Source organism: Hyperolius riggenbachi, chromosome 1 (genome assembly GCF_040937935.1).
Source record: "Hyperolius riggenbachi isolate aHypRig1 chromosome 1, aHypRig1.pri, whole genome shotgun sequence".
Taxonomy (NCBI): domain Eukaryota; kingdom Metazoa; phylum Chordata; class Amphibia; order Anura; family Hyperoliidae; genus Hyperolius; species Hyperolius riggenbachi.
In genome coordinates this window covers 77,523,917-77,541,603 of record NC_090646.1, presented here as the reverse complement: position 1 = coordinate 77,541,603, position 17,687 = coordinate 77,523,917, and the positions used below count along the sequence as shown (strand labels likewise).

The 17,687-nt window shown below is 46.6% G+C and overlaps 1 protein-coding gene across 2 annotated transcripts in view; it reads right to left on the bottom strand.

Annotated features, from left to right (window-relative positions):
• Nucleotides 1-3,195: 3,195 nt before the first annotated feature.
• ST3GAL5 (ST3 beta-galactoside alpha-2,3-sialyltransferase 5) overlaps nucleotides 3,196-17,687 on the bottom strand; it is a 161,042-nt gene continuing 146,550 nt past the window's right edge. For both annotated transcript variants that reach the window (XM_068275476.1, XM_068275485.1), the window contains 4 exons: nucleotides 16,943-17,286; nucleotides 15,422-15,608; nucleotides 7,498-7,656; nucleotides 3,196-5,207 (listed from right to left, as the gene is read on the bottom strand). In XM_068275476.1, coding sequence (XP_068131577.1) covers nucleotides 4,923-5,207; nucleotides 7,498-7,656; nucleotides 15,422-15,608; nucleotides 16,943-17,286 — 975 coding nt within the window. In that variant the 3' untranslated portion in view covers nucleotides 3,196-4,922. The remainder of the gene's footprint in view (nucleotides 5,208-7,497; nucleotides 7,657-15,421; nucleotides 15,609-16,942; nucleotides 17,287-17,687) is intronic.

Genomic DNA, 17,687 nt, shown 5'->3' with positions numbered 1-17,687 from the left:
ATTGTGTGCAGCCCTTATACACAGACACTACGACAGGGGTCTCAAACTCGTGACCCGCGGGCCATTTTCGGCCCTCGATACAATATTTTGTGGCCCTCGCCGGCAAAAGCTTCCTTATAGTTCACTTCAGTGCTCCCAAGTAATTTGCCGCATCCCCACCGCTAAACGAGGGCTGCAGAGCCCCCAAATCGCCCGGGGGGCAATCCGCCGGCATTTCCTGGAAGGGGCAGAGCTTTCAGCTTCAGCTCTGCCCCTCCTGAAGTCAATCGCCGCCTCTCCCCACCCCTCTCTGTGAAGGAAGAGTAAGAGGGGCGGGCAGAGGAGGCGATGTGCCGCGATTGTGAAATTCCTTATGCGGCCCAGCCTCATCCTGACTTTGCCTCCTGCGGCCCCCAGGTAAATTGAGTTTGAGATTCCTGCACTACGACAATGAGAACTTCAGGTAGGCTAACAATTAAAGGGGGCGTCCACTCAGAACAAGAGAATAAGCAAATAAAGAGTGAGAACGGCCATCTTTCTGATTTCCAGCATGCTAGGGTGAGTTCAGTAGCTCAAGCTGCAGACCGTGTACTTCATACATGGCTTCTAGTTACTGGAAGGGAGACCACTGGCGTTGTGGGTGGGGGAAGGCACAACAACTGTACTCATGCTATATTTATTAAAAGACTTCTATGGAAGAAAATTGTAAATTGAATATGCATATGTACACAAGAAGCATGTTTCTTCCCGATTAACATGCACTAAGAACTGCTTTTTTCCCATGTTGCTTACCGTAGGCAGTAAAAGTCTGACAGATCTGATTTTGGACTAGTCCACCTCCTCATGAGGGATTCTCAGGGTCTTCTTTATATCAAAGAAGAGAATCTGTACAAAGATGTCATCCAGCCTCCCTTTTTGTTTGCATTCTGTTTTGGCAGTTGGACTGAGCTGCTGCTGCTTTGTAAGTGCTTTTAAAAACAAAGAAAACCCTGAGAGTCCCCCACGAGATGGACTAGTCCAAACCCCGTCAGATCGGTCATGTTTTAACTGCCTACTGTAAGGGACAGCAACATAGGAGAAAAGTAACTTACAGTACATTTTAATCTGGGCAAGATGTACTTCTTATAAAGAGACTCTGTAACAAAAACAGTGCCCCTGGGGGGTACTTACTTCGGGAGGAGAAAGCCTTTGGATTCTATTGAGGCTTTCACCATTCTCTTCTGTCACACAGTGGTCATGCTGGGCCTCTTCGAAGCCACAGCTGACAATTTGTCAAGCTGTAGCGCCTGCAAGATTTACCTTCCTCGGCTCCCCGATGGGCTAAGGCGGAAAAAGCCAATCCCAATCGGGTCCGCTCTACTGTGCAGACGACTTACCCAGGGGCACTTTTTTCTGTTACATGTTTTCTTTAGTACGGTATGTGTACATGTGCATTTTACATTTATCGCAATAGCAGTCCTTTTAATTTGCTTATGCTACATACTAAATTCAATGGTATTGAAACATATGTAGTATTATCCAACTACACTAGATCTTTAGGACCTAATAAATATGAGATTTTAGCAGAAGTAACAGATGACTAGTCTGGCCAAACATCGGTCCCACATCCCTCGCCTGTTGCTCCTCACAAATGATCATTTCCCGCTAAAGATTCACTCCACCTGGACAGGCTTCAAAGTGAGTTCTGGATACGGGTCACATTATCAGGGGTGATCTCCAGCAATGAGTCTAGTCCATAATCAAACACGTGTCCTAAGCTGAAAACCTGAACTCTTCCTTACTTCCTTCTCCATAGGACAGGTAGATTGGCCTGGATAAGTATAGTATTCATATAAGGAACTATTATTTTAACGATTATACTGTAGACGGTTTATGCTTTCCACATTAGTCTGCAGTTGGCGGTATAACTGTAGTTTACATGCAAGAGTCCAACTCCCGCCAAAATGTACTTTTCCTCTGGTTTTAGATATAGTAGGAAAGGTTAAGACCTGCCAGATTTCAGTTACCATCTGTTTGCTGCGTTAGGAGATTTCCCTACACTTCATGCGTTGGTGACACCCAGAATTCTGCCCGATTGCAACTTCCTGCACCTCCAATCTGGAGAGTATTCCCCATACACTGGTATGGAGAATAGTGATGGTCATGTCTAGGAGAACTCGTGAAGAAGCCTGTGTTCAGTTTGGTCAGATGATAGATATAGACGTCTCTTATTTGCTCGTCATGATCACATGCTAAAGCAGGATATGAATACAGCAACAGAGCTTTGCTAATCTATCAGCAGATCAAACAACTCACATGCTTCTCCATGAGTTCTCCTAGACATGACCATCACGAATGGAAAGTCTACTTTTCGTCAGCTCTTCACATCTTCAGCAGCCATGTGTCTGTACATACAAGGATTAAATCTGATATTCTAACTTTACTTGTACCAGAACTAAACAAGACAAAAGACCCTTTATAGACAGGGTTCCAAGAAGAACATGGAAGAACATGGAGGTGTTTCTGATGGGAAGTCTCTCAATGGAATATCTCCCATAAGCTCTGGAAAGCAACACCAGTAACTGAATAACTGGGGGAACATAAGGGTTCTACATAGACCCACTGGACTTCAGCACTATAACCAAAAATACAAAATCACCTGCAAGGGATGCTCCTAAAGGAACCTCTAGTGGCACCTGAAGGTCCAGAGAAACCCCAGAAATCCACAGGAGGGTTCCTATGTGCTACTAAACAAAACAACCATTAAAAGTGACACTGAAGCAAAAAAACTCCTTATAATATAATGAATTGTATTTGTAGTACAGATAATTGATAGAACATTAAAGAGGCACTTAAGTGAAAAAAAAAAACGAGTTCTACTCACCTGGGGCTTTCCTCAGCCCCCTGCAGCTGATCGGTGCGCTCGACGTGTCTCTCCAATCCTCCTGGTCCCGCCGGCGACCACTTCTGGTTTCGCCGTCAGGACCCGAACGCGAGTGATTCTTCACGTTACCAGCAACAATAGCTCCCTCTATGTTGCTATAGCAGCATAGAGAGCTGCTATAGCAACATAGAGGGCGCTATTGTGGCTGGGAACGCAAAGAATCACTTGCGTTCGGGTCCTGACGGCGAAACCGGAAGTGGTCGCTGGCAGGACCAGGAGGATCGGAGAGACACGTTGAGGGCACCGATCAGCTGCAGGGGGCTGAGGAAAGCCCCAGGTGAGTAGAACTCGTTTTTTTTTTCACTTAAGTTTCACTTTAAAAGCAAAGAAAAGAGTCTCATATTCTTATTTTCAGTTATAGGGTTTTTTTTTTATATTTCTTTATAACATTGCATTATTCTCTAATATTTTTGGTTTACAAACTACACTCTGTATTTTAAACTATAAAAACAGAGCAGAGCTAATCACCCTTTGAACTCCCCTGCAGAAAAACCCTATCTGAAGTTGTCTTTCACCATTTCTTTGATGTATAAGTGCTTCAGAAAACAGCACTGTAGCATAGTCAAGTTTGGTCGGAGAGCACAGAGAAGCTCTTTTGCATAGATAACAACTGAACTTCCTTACTTCTTCCTGTACTAGAAACAATATGAGACTCGTATATCTTTGTTACTAATGTTCTATTTCTTAGCTGTACTACACATACAGTTTATTATATCATAAGTTTATTTTCACTTCAGATTCCCTTTAAGAGACGGATAAAGCTAATGTAACCAGATGTAAGATAATGAGTTACTGATAATTGTCATCTTGATTGGAGGTCCCCTACAAAGTGGTTCTGCACAGGTATAGTGACAATTTAAAAAAATACAGCACTTTTTTCATAACTTATTTAAATCACAAGATTAAAAAATAAAATTAAAATAAATTCAGTCCTCCATTAGAAATGCCCAAAGAGTCCACAGCTGACAGGTAGATTGTACATAGTCCGAGTGATGTGACAATACGGGCCTTCTGATTGGTCCAGCATAGATTGTACATGGTCATGCATACCCAGGCAAGTGACCATACGGGCCTTCTGATTGGTCCAGCATAGATTGTTCATGGTCATGCATACCCAGGCAAGTGACCATACGAGTCTTCTGATTATTCCAGCATAGATTGTACATGGTCATGCATACCCAGGCAAGCGACCATATGGGCCTTCTAATTGGTCCAGCATAGATTGTACATGGTCATGCATACCCAGGTATGTGACCATACGGGCCTTCTGATTGGTCCAGCATAGATTGTACATGGTCATGCATACCCAGGCAAGTGACCATACAGGCCTTCTGATTGCTCCAGCATAGATGTACGTAGTCACGAGTACCCAGGTATGCGACCATATGGGCATTGTGATTGTTCCAGCATATATTGTACATGGTCATGTATACCCAGGTATGTGACCATACGGGCAATTCTGATTGTTTCAGCATAGCTTCAGTGCTCCGTCTAGAGGGATATTGTCAGTTCACTTCCATGATATGGCCTCCAAGACAGCGAAAACAAACATGATTTCATAACCTATGAAACAAAATGGCAAACAATGGCGCAATCTACCACTTCTGAACGCCCCACTGTTCAGGAATTTATTATGTATAAGCTGTGGCTTGAGGCTGCTATCTAAGGAAAAGGCAGCTTTTCTTGGCCAAGGCCACCAACTGGCCAGCTGGGATCTCTGCTGAGATGGACATACTCTAAACAGTATTTAAAAAAAAACAACACATAGCAGCGTTCATTTTGTTCCTGCAGCATTTCCAGGTAAAATAAGCATTAAATTAATTCCCTGCATGCTTCAGTCTCATGACTCCCATTTCTGAAGTCTCACTCCCAAAAATGGAGGAATATGGCAATGAGTGGTGCCCAATTCATGCAATGCTGAAGCAAGATTGATTCTCCACAGGAGGCAGGCAGATTATTGGTGGTGGAAAGAGCTGCACAGGTCCACATCCCATGGATAGGCCGTCACGCACATGGTGAGTTATGTACTGCTCAATTCGTCAGTCTGATGAGGAGGGCAAAAGTCACAGTGTAAGCCCCCGCTAAGGTCCTTCACCACGCCTTCCCGCACCAGTCTCTGCATCATCTTCCTCTCTTTGGTGACGTCATGCATTGGCTGTCTGTTCATGGTGTCCATGCAGTGAGTATCGTAATAATGCAATGGTATGTCTGGCTGGCTGAGATCGTAGCCAAAACCGACTATGCTTACTTCATCACAAAGATGTGTGGCCAGGACTACAGCAACCGCGCCAATCGTGGGGACATTCTAGGAAAGAGAAGAAAGAGAGTCATTAGGAATGAGGGAAAAGCCATTCAAGAACATGAGTCCAAACAACATGGCTAGATGCTAAAGAAAATGAAATAGAGCAAAAATGGATTCCCCATAGTCTCGTCAAATGAGGGGACACCCAATGGGTGAAGTGGGTCCTGACCCTTAAAGGGAAGATCCGCGGTAACCTAAGAAAAAATAAAAATCCAAATCCACTTACCTGGGGCTTCCTCCAGCCCGTGGCAGGCAGGACGTGCCCTCGGTGCCGCTCCGCAGGCTCCCGGTGGTCTTCGGTGGCGCGCTCAACCTGGCCAGGCCGGCTGCCAGGTCGGGCTCTTTCTTCTGTGCTCCAACGTGTGCCTCAAGAGGGCGCGCTGACGTCATCAGATCTCATCCGGGCTGTACTGTGCAGGCGCAGTAGTTCTGCGCCTGCGCAGTACAGCCTGGAGGACGTCTGCGCGCCCCCATGAGGCGCATTTTGGAGCGCAGAAGAGCCCGACCTGGCAGCCGGCCTGGCCAGGTCGGGCGTGCCGCCGAAGACCACCGGGAGCCTGCGGAGCGGCACCGAGGGCATGTCCTGCCTGCCACGGGCTGGAGGAAGCCCCAGGTAAGTGGATTTGGATTTTCTTAATAGCGTGAACCTTCCATTTAATAAAGTACATTAGCAAAACACGAGAAACAGACTCCCCATATGAGTACCAATCAGATTGGTCTCTGAAGACAATTACTGCTGTAGCCCTCAATAAATTTTATGAAGTAGAGCAGGGAACATAAAAAACATCTAAAAACAAGGCATGGCTGCTGGACCTTCCCATACATACCAATGAAAAGTCTCAACAAAGGAGTGCCACACTGTACCAGTAAAAATCACAAGGGTCCTGATCAAAACTGTTCTCTGAAAATATACCAGTTTCTTGTGCAGTGTATGTGGCACTACAGTATACCAATTATAACATGGTGCAGCGCATAATACAAATAAGACATATCAATATTACAACCTAGAAGCTGAAAGACAAATATAGTGATCAATAAAGAAAATGCTAAGTGCTGAATACAATAATGCATAACCACTGTAGCATGCCATCGAAAAAATACATGAGTTTTCAGAAAGTGATATAGTGCAATGAGGTAGTTATAAATCCCAGATAAAGTGCATTCACAAACAGGACCCCAATATAAAGTGCATTTGCAGCGATGACCCTGATTATATAATTATCATGGTCACAAGAAAGGTGACACAGTGCAACAGAGCAGACCAAAGCCAAATATAGTGATCCAAATACAGTATATTCACACAAAAAATCCATTAACCTCCCTAACGGTAAGGATGAGCCTGGCTCGTCCAGCAAAACGTTGCTGAAAGTAGTATGGACGAGTGGAGTCTGGTTTTGTCAAGTTTTCCCTGACCAGACAGGAAAATGTGTCCAATGATAGACTATGAGAGCAGGCACTGTCCATTCTTACTAGGCTAGTCACCGCATCCGCGTCGCCTGTTTCACCCGCATCCCGTTGCCGCTGTGATGTCAATATCACATTTCCCGCCGCCACTTAGTCCCTCTTGAACTGCCCGGAGGCTGGTTGATTCTCCATTGGGCTGCAAGAGACCAATGGGAATCCTCGGCAACAGGGAGAATTCTCATTGGTTCATGTTGAACCAATGCAAATTCTCACTGTTGCTAGGGAGAATTGGTCTCTTGCAGCCTATGGACAGCCATGCTTCTGCTGGCCTCCGGGCTACTGAAGGGACGAGCTGCGAGACAGGTGAGCGGTGATGCTTACCGGCCAAGGTGAGCGACCCTGCGGACGCAGAATGGTCGGGTATTTTGCGCAATGCGGATGCAGAATGGACGGGTGGATGTGTGTTCCGTTTCACATCCGCACCAATGTGAACTGAGTCTTCCTCTAGAAGTTCGTAGCCATGCTCCCGGACATGAACAAGTGCGGCCGTAGCGTGCAAGAGGCCTTGCACCCAAGCAGTAGCACGGAGCTGCTTGGTGGACAAAGCCAAGCCAGAGCAGCTCCGAGGTACTGCACAGGAATTAGGCGTCCTGCACAGTGCAGCCGTGCTCGTATTTAGCCCCAGTGGAGCTCTGCATTGCCTGTTAGTTTACATTGCAGGTGCAGCCTTGAACGCTGTCATTTGTCTGTCATTCTGCCAGTATTGTCATGCATAATTGCAAGCTATATACAATTTACATAAAATTTGCATACAAGCTAAAAATTATTAGCATTATTTTCGGTGTGTAAAACAATCAGATTATTGTAGCGCCCCCTCCTCGCCTCATACCTTTTCAAAACCCCACCACCACTTCTGCGGCGGATTGAAGTCCAGTATGTCCACTGCAGTTTCTTTCACAATGAGGGGATTCAGGACCCGATACTGATGTGACTTCAGGGGGAGTCTGTCTGCCACGCTCTTCCAGAAAAACAATCTGGTCCACATAGACTGTGAATATAAAGTACAGATTTAAAAACCGGCAGATTACATTCTTGCTAAGAGGTGCATTTATAAGCTAGCACTGATGATCAAGGTCAGAGTTCACCCTATGCCTGTATATATATATGCTGCAAGATGCGTTCACTGTGTAAGCGGATAACTTAGCAATTCTACCCATGCATAAAACAGAGGCATGGCCCTCTATGAAATGGAATTACAATGTACGGTATATTGAAACTGAAACCAATTTGAGCATATACAGAGACTTATTTCATTCAAGCCTCTTTTGCTACCTTGCTTCCTTTGCCCGGCAGGAAGTACGTCTCTGGGATTCCTGTCGGTCTGCGCATGCGTGCTGCACTGTACTCCGTCGTTTACACTACATGCGTCACCAGGGCCGGTTCTAGACTTTTTGCTGCCTGAGGCAAATTTGTGAGGATGCCCCCCCCCCCCCCCCCCCCCCCCCAATTTGGAATGATCGCACAGCACCCAACAATTTACTCTGCTTCACTTAATGTTCTCACATGACATGACATGACATGACATGCTGCAGCTCAACACAATAGCACACTGGCTGTGAGTCTGTGATACTCAAACTGCTCACCCTCAGCCACTCCATTCCTCCTCAGCAGGACAGCGGTGCCACCTCATCCCATCTGCTGTGCAAGTAAAATGAAACACTACTGCTCTCCTGCCTCCCCCCCTCCTCACTCACTGTCACACTCCTCACACAGCACAACAAGCTGCTTTTCCCCAATGATTACCTCTACCCCTCACTCTTCTCTTGCTTCTTCTCCTACTCTGACTGCATGCGGTTAGTGTAAACACACAGTGCAAAAATACTGCCCCTGCAACCTCTGCGCCTGATGCTAAATTTTCACCTTGCTTCATGGGAGAACCGGCCCTGTGCATCACCAACAGACTTACATTAACCCAAGAACCGTGTATTAAGTGCGGTGCTTGCGGTAACACGCTGTTGCCCTTGTGACGGCTTGGATAATTCTGGTGCACCGCAACGGACCGCAATACGTGTGAAAATCTCCATGGACTTTCATCGCTTTTACGTTCCCTTGCGGCAAAATATGGTAACACAACGCAGGTTTACCCTGTTAGTGTAAAAGGGGCCTCAAAGATTCAAAAGAGCAAGCTTTTGTTTTATGATCTGCAAAAGGAAAGATCTTAACCTCCCTGGCGTTCTATTAAGATCGCCAGGGAGGCTGCGGAAGGGTTTTTTTTTTAATAAAAAAAAACTATTTCATGCAGCCAACTGAAAGTTGGCTGCATGAAAGCCCACTAGAGGGCGCTCCGGAGGCGTTCTTCTGATCGCCTCCGGCGGCCAGAAGTAACACGGAAGGCCGCAATGAGCGGCCTTCCGTGTTTCGCTTACCTCGTCGCCATGGCGACGAGCGGAGTGACGTCATGGACGTCAGCCGACGTCCTGACGTCAGCCGCCTCCGATCCAGCCCTTAGCGCTGGCCGGAACTTTTTGTTCCGGCTACGCTGGGCTCAGGCGGCTGGAGGGACCCTCTTTCGCCGCTGCATGCGGCGGATCGCTGCACTGCAGCGGCGATCAGGCAGCACACGCGGCTGGCAAAGTGCCGGCTGCGTGTGCTGCTTTTTATTTGAGCCAAATCGGCCCAGCAGGGCCTGAGCGGCAGGCTCCGGCGGTACTGGACGAGCTGAGCTCGTCCAGACCGCTCAGCAGGTTAAAGAGAACCAGAAGTGGTTTCTTAGGGGGCAGATGGGAGACAGAGGCATGTTCACTGCCTCATGACATGGCTCTGTGTCCCCACCGCCACACTATAATTAGTGACAATAATTGTCTCTATCTCGGAGGTAAACACAGGGGAGAGGGATTCCCAGTTCAAAACGCCAGCCAGTTCAAAAACCCCGCGTTCCTGCAGCGTTTCCAGAGCTGCCATTATGCAGCTCGCTCCCTGGCCGCACTTCCTGCAGCTCCCCCGCCTCCCTGCCCACAGGAGCAGCGAATTGGAGGCTACCTGATCCGCTCAGCTGCCCGGATCAGGTAGCCTAGTTTTTTTTTCTTTCAATTTTTATGAGCCCACCTCGGGCTATCTTTAAGCTTGATACACACATCTAATTTTGATTGTCCAATCATTGTTGAATTCTACCACCTACATGTAGTTTAAAGTTTAAGAACTTACTTACACAATCAGATTCACAGATTCAAAAGCTCATACTACATGGGGGTGGTAAAATTGGACAGTGGTTGGCTAATCAAAATTGTATGTATGTATGCAGTGCAGTTTTTAGGCTAAAATGCACCCAGGGCGAGGGTGTAAAAATTGCGCAAACACCCCCCCCCCTACCCCCCGAGCAAGGTATGGGTGCCCGCAGTTTAGGTTAGCCAGGTCTAGTTGCACTTAGTATAGGTCCCCCCAGTATAGGTAGCCAAGAATAGGTACCCCAGTATAGGTAGCCAGCTATAGGTACCCCAGTATAGGTAGCCAGGCATAGGTGAGCCAGTATAGTTGCCCCCGCTATAGGTTAGCCAGGTAGGTGCCTCCAGTATAGGTAGCCAGTATAGTTGCCCCCAGTATAGGTTAGATAGGCAGGCGCCCCCGGTATAAGTTAGATAGGTAGGTGCCCCAGTACAGGTTAGCTAGGTGGGTGCCTCTAATATAGGTAGCCAGAATAGTTGCCCCCAGCATAGGTTAGATAGGTAGGTGCCCCCAGTATAGGTTATTTAGGTAGGTGCCTGCAATATAGGTAGCCAGTATAGTTGCCACCTGTATAGGCTAGCTAGGTAGGTAGGTTCCCCCAATACAGGTTAGATAAGTGCCCCCAGTATAGGTTAGATAGGTAGCTGCCCCCCCCCCCCCGTATAGGTTAGATAGGTAGCTGCCCCCCAGTAGAGGTTAGATAGGTAGGTGCCCCCCAGTATAGGTTAGATTAGGTAGCTGCCCCCCCCCCCAGTATAGGTTAGGTAGGTGCCCCCCAGTATAAGTTAGGTAGGTGCCCCCCAGTATAGGTTAGATTAGGTAGCTGCCCCCCAGTATAGGTTAGATTAGGTAGCTGCCCCCCAGTGTAGGTTAGATAGGTAGCTGCCCCCCAGTGTAGGTTAGATTAGGTAGGTGCCCCCCAGTATAGGTTACATAGGTAGCTGCCCCCCAGTGTAGGTTAGATAGGTAGCTGCCCCCCCAGTGTATGTTAGATTAGGTAGGTGCCCCCCAGTATAGGTTAGATAGGTAGGTGCCCCCCAGTGTAGGTTAGATTAGGTAGCTGCCCCCCAGTGTAGGTTAGATTAGGTAGGTGCCCCTCAGTATAGGTTAGATAGGTAGCTGTCCCCTATAATGGAGGGGGGAGCCAGAGCCACGGGGAGGGCAGCCCGACCTCTCCCTCCTTCTCCCGGGCCGCCCTCCGTGCTCCCCCCTCAGATGCAGAGCGAGCAGCCAGGAAGCGCTGTTTACAACTCACCTCCCTGGCTCCAAGTGCTGCTGTCTCCTATCTGCCAACACGCTGATACACACGCTGCTTCCGGCTAAACAGGAAGCAGCGTGTGTATAAGCGTGTATACAGAGAGGAGACAGGCGGCGAGAGAGCAGCGCTTGGAGCCAGGGAGGTGAGTTGTAAACAGCACTTCCTGGCTGCTCGCTCTGCATCTGAGGGGGGAGCACGGAGGGCGGCCTGGGAGAGGGAGGGAGAGGTCGGGCTGCCCTCCCCGCGGCTCCGGCTCCCTCCTCCATTACACCGCCCCGGGCGGCGGCACGCCCCGCACGGGCCTGTATGTATGTATTGTGACGCCGTCGATATGACATATCGAATGCGTCATGGAGTCACAAACGCCAGTTTCTTTGCAAACCAACCAAAATGACATTTGTTGGTTTAAAATCCACTTTTTTTTTCTCTCCTTCCTGGGCTGCTAGCAAGCCTGGCAGTTTTGTGTGGAATTTGTCACCTAGCCTTGCTGAGGAGTTATACAGCCCATCCATCACAGATAAGGCTGACATAAATCGTAAATCCCAAGTTTCTGGGAGAATGGTGTCTCTAGCGTTCACACCTCCACACAGACCTAGCAAATGCACAGATGTTATCAGTTCTCTCTGGAAGCAGCTGACCTACTGTGACCTCAGGAATCCCAATATCCATATTTCCTTCACATTTTCTTCATAATTCATGGCATAGCAAATCACTATGCACATGAAATCTGCACAGGTTGTGGGATTCCGCAGGACGCTGGTTCTGACAGGTTTACGGACCAATCGGACTCCCAGATCTAGCATAAGACTGTTTTAAAATAACCCTCTAATACCCCAGGGGTCGGATTCCCCAAGTTTGGTATCAACGTTCTTGATAAATTCTGACAAATCTAAAAATGTTACTAGATTTAACATAACCTGTATGGTTTGCAGATTAGCACACCTATCATGATTCAGGTATATTCCTGTATCCATGAGAGGGGCGGGCATATCTCCTGTTCCAAAGAGGTGTGTGATCCACGCCCCCTAACCCCTCCTGCTGGAGTGGGGGCTATAACTACAGAGAGCCCAGAAGGCTCTGGGGGTCCAAGTCCATCATCTGGAATCTTTGTCTATAACATCTGACAAGCCAGCAGGACTCTGGCCGCATGGCAAAACCGCCATATTGGACTTTTCAACAAAGACCTGCGATTGCCGCACGGACAACCAATAACGGTATTTGAACTGTATATTAAGACATTCTGTTTCTTTTCATCTCTACTCTCTATCAAATCAATCTGTTCTAAAGTAAGCTGTGTGTGTATGTAGTTTTAGAATAAAACTAACGATTTTTATCGTTCAGTCTTGTGCCTGTTCTGGTCATCTGATTGCTGCTATAACGAATCTGCCCTCTGAAGAGTCAGTCATACTACCGCATTGTTTTAGGATTTGCTTATAAATTGTTGATTTGCTAGCTAGGTTGTAAATAACCATTTCTTCCTTTTAGGATTACCTAGTACCAGATTTCCTGTGCGGAATTGATAACTTTAGTTTCTCGATTGTAAATACAATTCGAGATTGCACCATATATGGACCCAGTAACCTTTCTTTAAACGTTGCATTGCTCACAGTCTTTAAGCCGTCGGAAGTGACTATTACCCGAACGGTGACTGGAGCATGTCGAACGTGATTGGGCTGGCTACCGTATTATGATAGCGTTGGAGACTGTCTGCTCCATACAACCAGACAGTGGTGGCAGTGTATTTACCCGACTTCCAGCGCAAAATCGATATTTTTAGTTTACTGATTGTATATACAATCAGGATTTTACATGTATGGGCACCTCCAACCAATCTTAACAGTTTACTACGCACACAGTGAATTTGCCTCCTGCAGTCTCTAGTGCATGAGACCTGCATGGCAACAGTGGCCTAGTAACACGGGATTGGTGAATGTTTGTCCCATTACATATTGTCGGCAACTGCGCGACCAATCTTTATTTTCAGTCTGTTCACCGTACTTCCTGCGTATGCTAACGGGAGCAGATAACCTTTCTTTCACCCTCTGACGATCCAGCAACCGGTCTTCGTTGTCCGTCTGCACCCGTACTTCCTGCGTACGCTAACGGGAGCAGATCTCGACGGGATTGCGGGGCTGGATTGTCACATGTATATATGTACCTTTAGGTTGAAAGTTCTTTTTAATTTTTCAAGTTAGCTAATAAATCGCATTTTACTCATTCAAACCTTTCTTGTCAGTTTACAAATGCTGCCAGTCCTGATTGGTTTACTATATTATGCTTTTACAGCTGGCTAAACAAATAGCATGCAGTTAGTACACCGCCTCCATATTTTGCCCCAGACTTTTATTACGACAGGCATGCAGGTTGAAGAATAGTGGTACTTTTATAGTGTTTATAAACCATTAATAATGAATGGAGGGTTGTTCCTGGTGCTGCCACGTGTCACAAAAGCAGTTTAGGTAATGTAAATAACAGCTGTGACATTAGCAGAAAACAGAATACGTTTTCCTTACTAGTTTTCTGAATGTCCAAATACAAGGAAGCAGAGTCCGATGAAAGGATCGGCACCACCACTATAGTAATAAAAGCTCTTTTAGGCCTTGGACATACTAGGACTCGTGCATGCGATTTGTGCAGCGATTCCCAGGGCAATTGCGACTGGGATTTCTGGCATTTGAAGCGCTCTACAGTAAACAGTACAGTGCTTCCGGTTTGGTTTTTTTAGTGTGTGTAAGCTAATTAAGTTTATTATACTTACAGTTTGTCCCGATGTCTGGCTTTCACCTGTAGCCCCGCCCCCTAGCAGCAGAGGCCATAGGTGCTCCTCTAGCTCCAATCAGAGAAGCGTGTGTGACCTCTTCTGCTAGGAGGCGGTGCTACAGACGGAATCCGGACACCCAGTCAGTATATTCAACTCTATTTAAAAACTAACATTCGGCCCCCATACGGCTCTCTAAAGACTGAACCGGGAATGCGCAGGACGCTTACGACAAATGGCGTGATGAGATGGCCGGGATGTGCACGCATAACCGGAGCTGGACCAGGTAAGGGGCAAGGAGGATGCCGGGGACCTCACGGGCAACGGTTGGGGGGAGGGGAGGGGAGGAACCCTGTAAAGTGTAACTGTCGAGCATAAAATCAATTCATTATTTTTATCTGGTAAACAAGTAATAAGGATGCTAACCAGGCTATCCGAAAGTTAAAATCACTGTTACTTTTCTTGTTGATAAATGATGATTCCTCAGTTTACCTGACTCTTATTTGGTACACACAAAATTTGGCACACAAAAAGGAAGTTGCAGGGCATGCTGGGTTGTCCTTTTTTGCTTCTCTACTTTCCACTCAGATTTAACTAATGCAGCCATGATTGGCTGAAACCTCTTTCCCCCCTGTTTTCCCCTGGCACAAGTATGTTCCTCTCTGATTAGCCAATACTTCTCATGCAGAGACAATGCACTTTCTATAGTGGAGCGCGAGCAATGCAGACACAACCAGGCAGAGGAAAGTAAGGGAGGAAATTACATCAGGATTGGCATCAAAATAGCCACAGTTAAAATGTGAAATGCTAAAAAGCATAACTTTTTTGCTGTAGAATATCACTAAAATCAAAATGTAAACAGTGCAATACATACAGCATGCTATGGAAGTAAAGCAAGTATTTATCTACTTATGTATGTGGTTTTTTTTCTGAGATAGTATGCCTGACAGCTCCTCAGTCAATGATTCTGTTAGTTATAGTGAAAGTCTTTTTTTCCATTTTCACTTTATACACTTCAATACAGTACTTTTTAAATAGTTTGATATAAATTATTTCAGATCACGGGGGGAAATACGCTTTGACATAAGAGTGCTTTGGACTACTGTTTCCAGAACAAATTAAAGGATAACTGAAGTGAGAAAAAGATGGAAGCTGCCATATTTATTTCATTCTAAACTATACCAGTTGCCCGGCAGCCCTGCTGATACATTGGCTGCTGTAGTGTTTTAATATTATCAGAAATAAGCATGCAGCTAATCCTGCCAGATCTGACAATGTCAGAAACATCTAAACTGCATATGTTCAGAGGCTATGGCTAAAGGTATTAGAGGCAGAGGATCACCAGGACAGCCAGACAACTGGTATTGCTTACAATAAAATAAATATGGCACCCTCCATATCGCTTTCACTTCAGTTGTCCTTTAAGCTTGCAAAATAAGGTCCCGCTGTATGTAAACATCTGGAAGTTGCTGCAGCTGACTACAATGGAAAGGCATGACAAGGAAAAAGATGCAATGTAGTGTCCTCTGCTGGGATACATATGCAGTGCTACCAGCAGAAATGGATCTGACTTACCAGAGTCTCGTTTTTCAGCATGGCTTGCAGCCACAGGAAGTCCACGTATTTGAAGAGGACAGTAACAAACAGGTGGCTACTGAGGTACTCCTGCTCTGAGACCGGCGCCCCCTCTGGATAGGTCATCCTCATGGTGGTCTTGTTCCCAACATCCTTTTCATAGCCATGCACTGGGGCATTATTCAGTCTAAGACACATACAACATGCAATAGATTAGGCATTATCTTTACTATCTAAAACGCGGATGTAATGCAAATTCTACCTTAAACATCTGACATCTGGCAGGAATGGACTGGAGACTGTCAAATGATCACAATAAGAGGCGCATGAGATGGCTGAGGAGAAAAGATGGCTACCCACATGGAGAAAAGAAAATAAAGGAAGGGAGAGAGGGTGAGGGAGGGAGCTAGAGGTAGCAAAAGAGGCGTGAATGAAATAGGGGCGCAGAAGAATGGCCGATAGTAGGAATATCGTCATTTTGCCGATATTCTACTATTTTACAGTGGTATTTTTCATTAGTAAAATTTTGGTAAAATTCACTGATATTTTACTGAAAAAAAACCCTAACCCTAAGGCTAGTTACACACCAGGACGTTGCGTTTAGGGGACGTTATAGGGCACATAACGTGCCCCTAACACAACGCCTGGTGCTCTCTGGTGTGGACGTCGGAGTGAGCCGCGTTGTGCAGCTCACTCTGGCGTCCGTGATGCGTACTCTTGGACGCATGCGGCATCACGTGGTCCCGCCCGGCCAATCGCCGCACAGAGCGGACGCTCCAGGAAGTAAACACTGCACGTCACTGAGTGCAGTGAATATTAATTAGCCATGTGCCTGGCCGCTCTCCCCTCCTCCCCAACATAACTGAGCATGTGCAAACAGTCTAACACGGCTTAGCCGCGTAGAACGCACAGCATGCAGCACTTTGCTGCGTTACAATGTAACGCAACGTGGGCAGTGTGAACAGCCCACTTGTGTTACATTGCTGTGCGTTGGGGGAGCGTTACAGGCTGCACTAACGTGCGCCTGTAACGTCCCTGTGTGCAAGAAGCCTAAAGGGACCACTAATGTACAACCCCCCCCCCAACCAATCCAATTAGATTGACATAATCGATCAGAAAATCAGATCGGTTCTATCAATTTGATCGAATTGGTAAGGAGATTTTTTTCCCCCCATTACTGGTTACAAACGATCATTTCTGATTGTTCATACGAAGAATCGTTCATAAATGATTGTTCAGCAAATTGAATCATTAGTGGCCACGATTACTCAAAGTAGATGAGGCCTCTTTTCCACGGACTGTTGCTAGGCAGTGAAATGCCTCTCAAACTCTCACAACTGCTCACTGCTGCCTGGTAACTGCTTGTTGCTGCCTGGTAACTGCTCACTGCTGCCAGGTAACTGCTCACTGCTTCCTGGTAACTGCTTGTTGAGCACACAGCTCAACAGTCTGTGAAAAAGAGGCCTAAGATGGTCTGATGTTTATGGGATTCTGGCCTATGACCAGCCTTGGCTAACTTACCTGATTACAACATCAAACTGGTCAATGGCATGCCCGAGTTGTAGGCTATGAAGGATGCCGCCGCTCCCCACAACGATGCACCGCTTGCATTGCTTGTTTTTTAGATCCTGGGGAAGATCATCATCGGACATCAATTCCAAAATGTCATCAAGCTCTTTGAGGTATCGGCGAAATCCGAATGGAGGGCCGTACTGGTAGGAGGATTCATTGGCGTGCTTGTTTTTCTTGATAAAGCTGGCCAGTCCCGTGTTATATCTGTTTGGAAACAAGCGGTCCATCTCTGTTCTGGCAAAGGCTGGCCTGCACTGCAAGTCCACCACATTCTTGGCGAAGGCATGAGCTCTCTGTGGGAAGGATAAAAAAAAAAAGTCAAAACTCTTATTAGGATGTGTTGATAGAGCCATAGACGCGCATAATGCCTTATACATAACTTCTGGAGGTAATAAAACAGTAACTATGTAACTAGTAGAGTATCCAGCCAGCTCATGGTGAACCAGAACTCATTGGAGTGTGTAAGGGGCTACAATGGACCAAAAAGCCCCCTTACTAAAATGCTATGGAAAACAAAAGTTTGCTTTGTTAAAACAGAAAGTATTAGCAATAACTCAGGTTGGAGTGAGCGCCGAGATTTCTCCCAGTGCATCCCTGCTGAAATATGCAAATTATCCATAGTTGTCCCTGTAAGCTAAACACAGCGCACTGGGAGACATCTCAGAGCTCACTCTGACCTGACTTATTGCAAGTA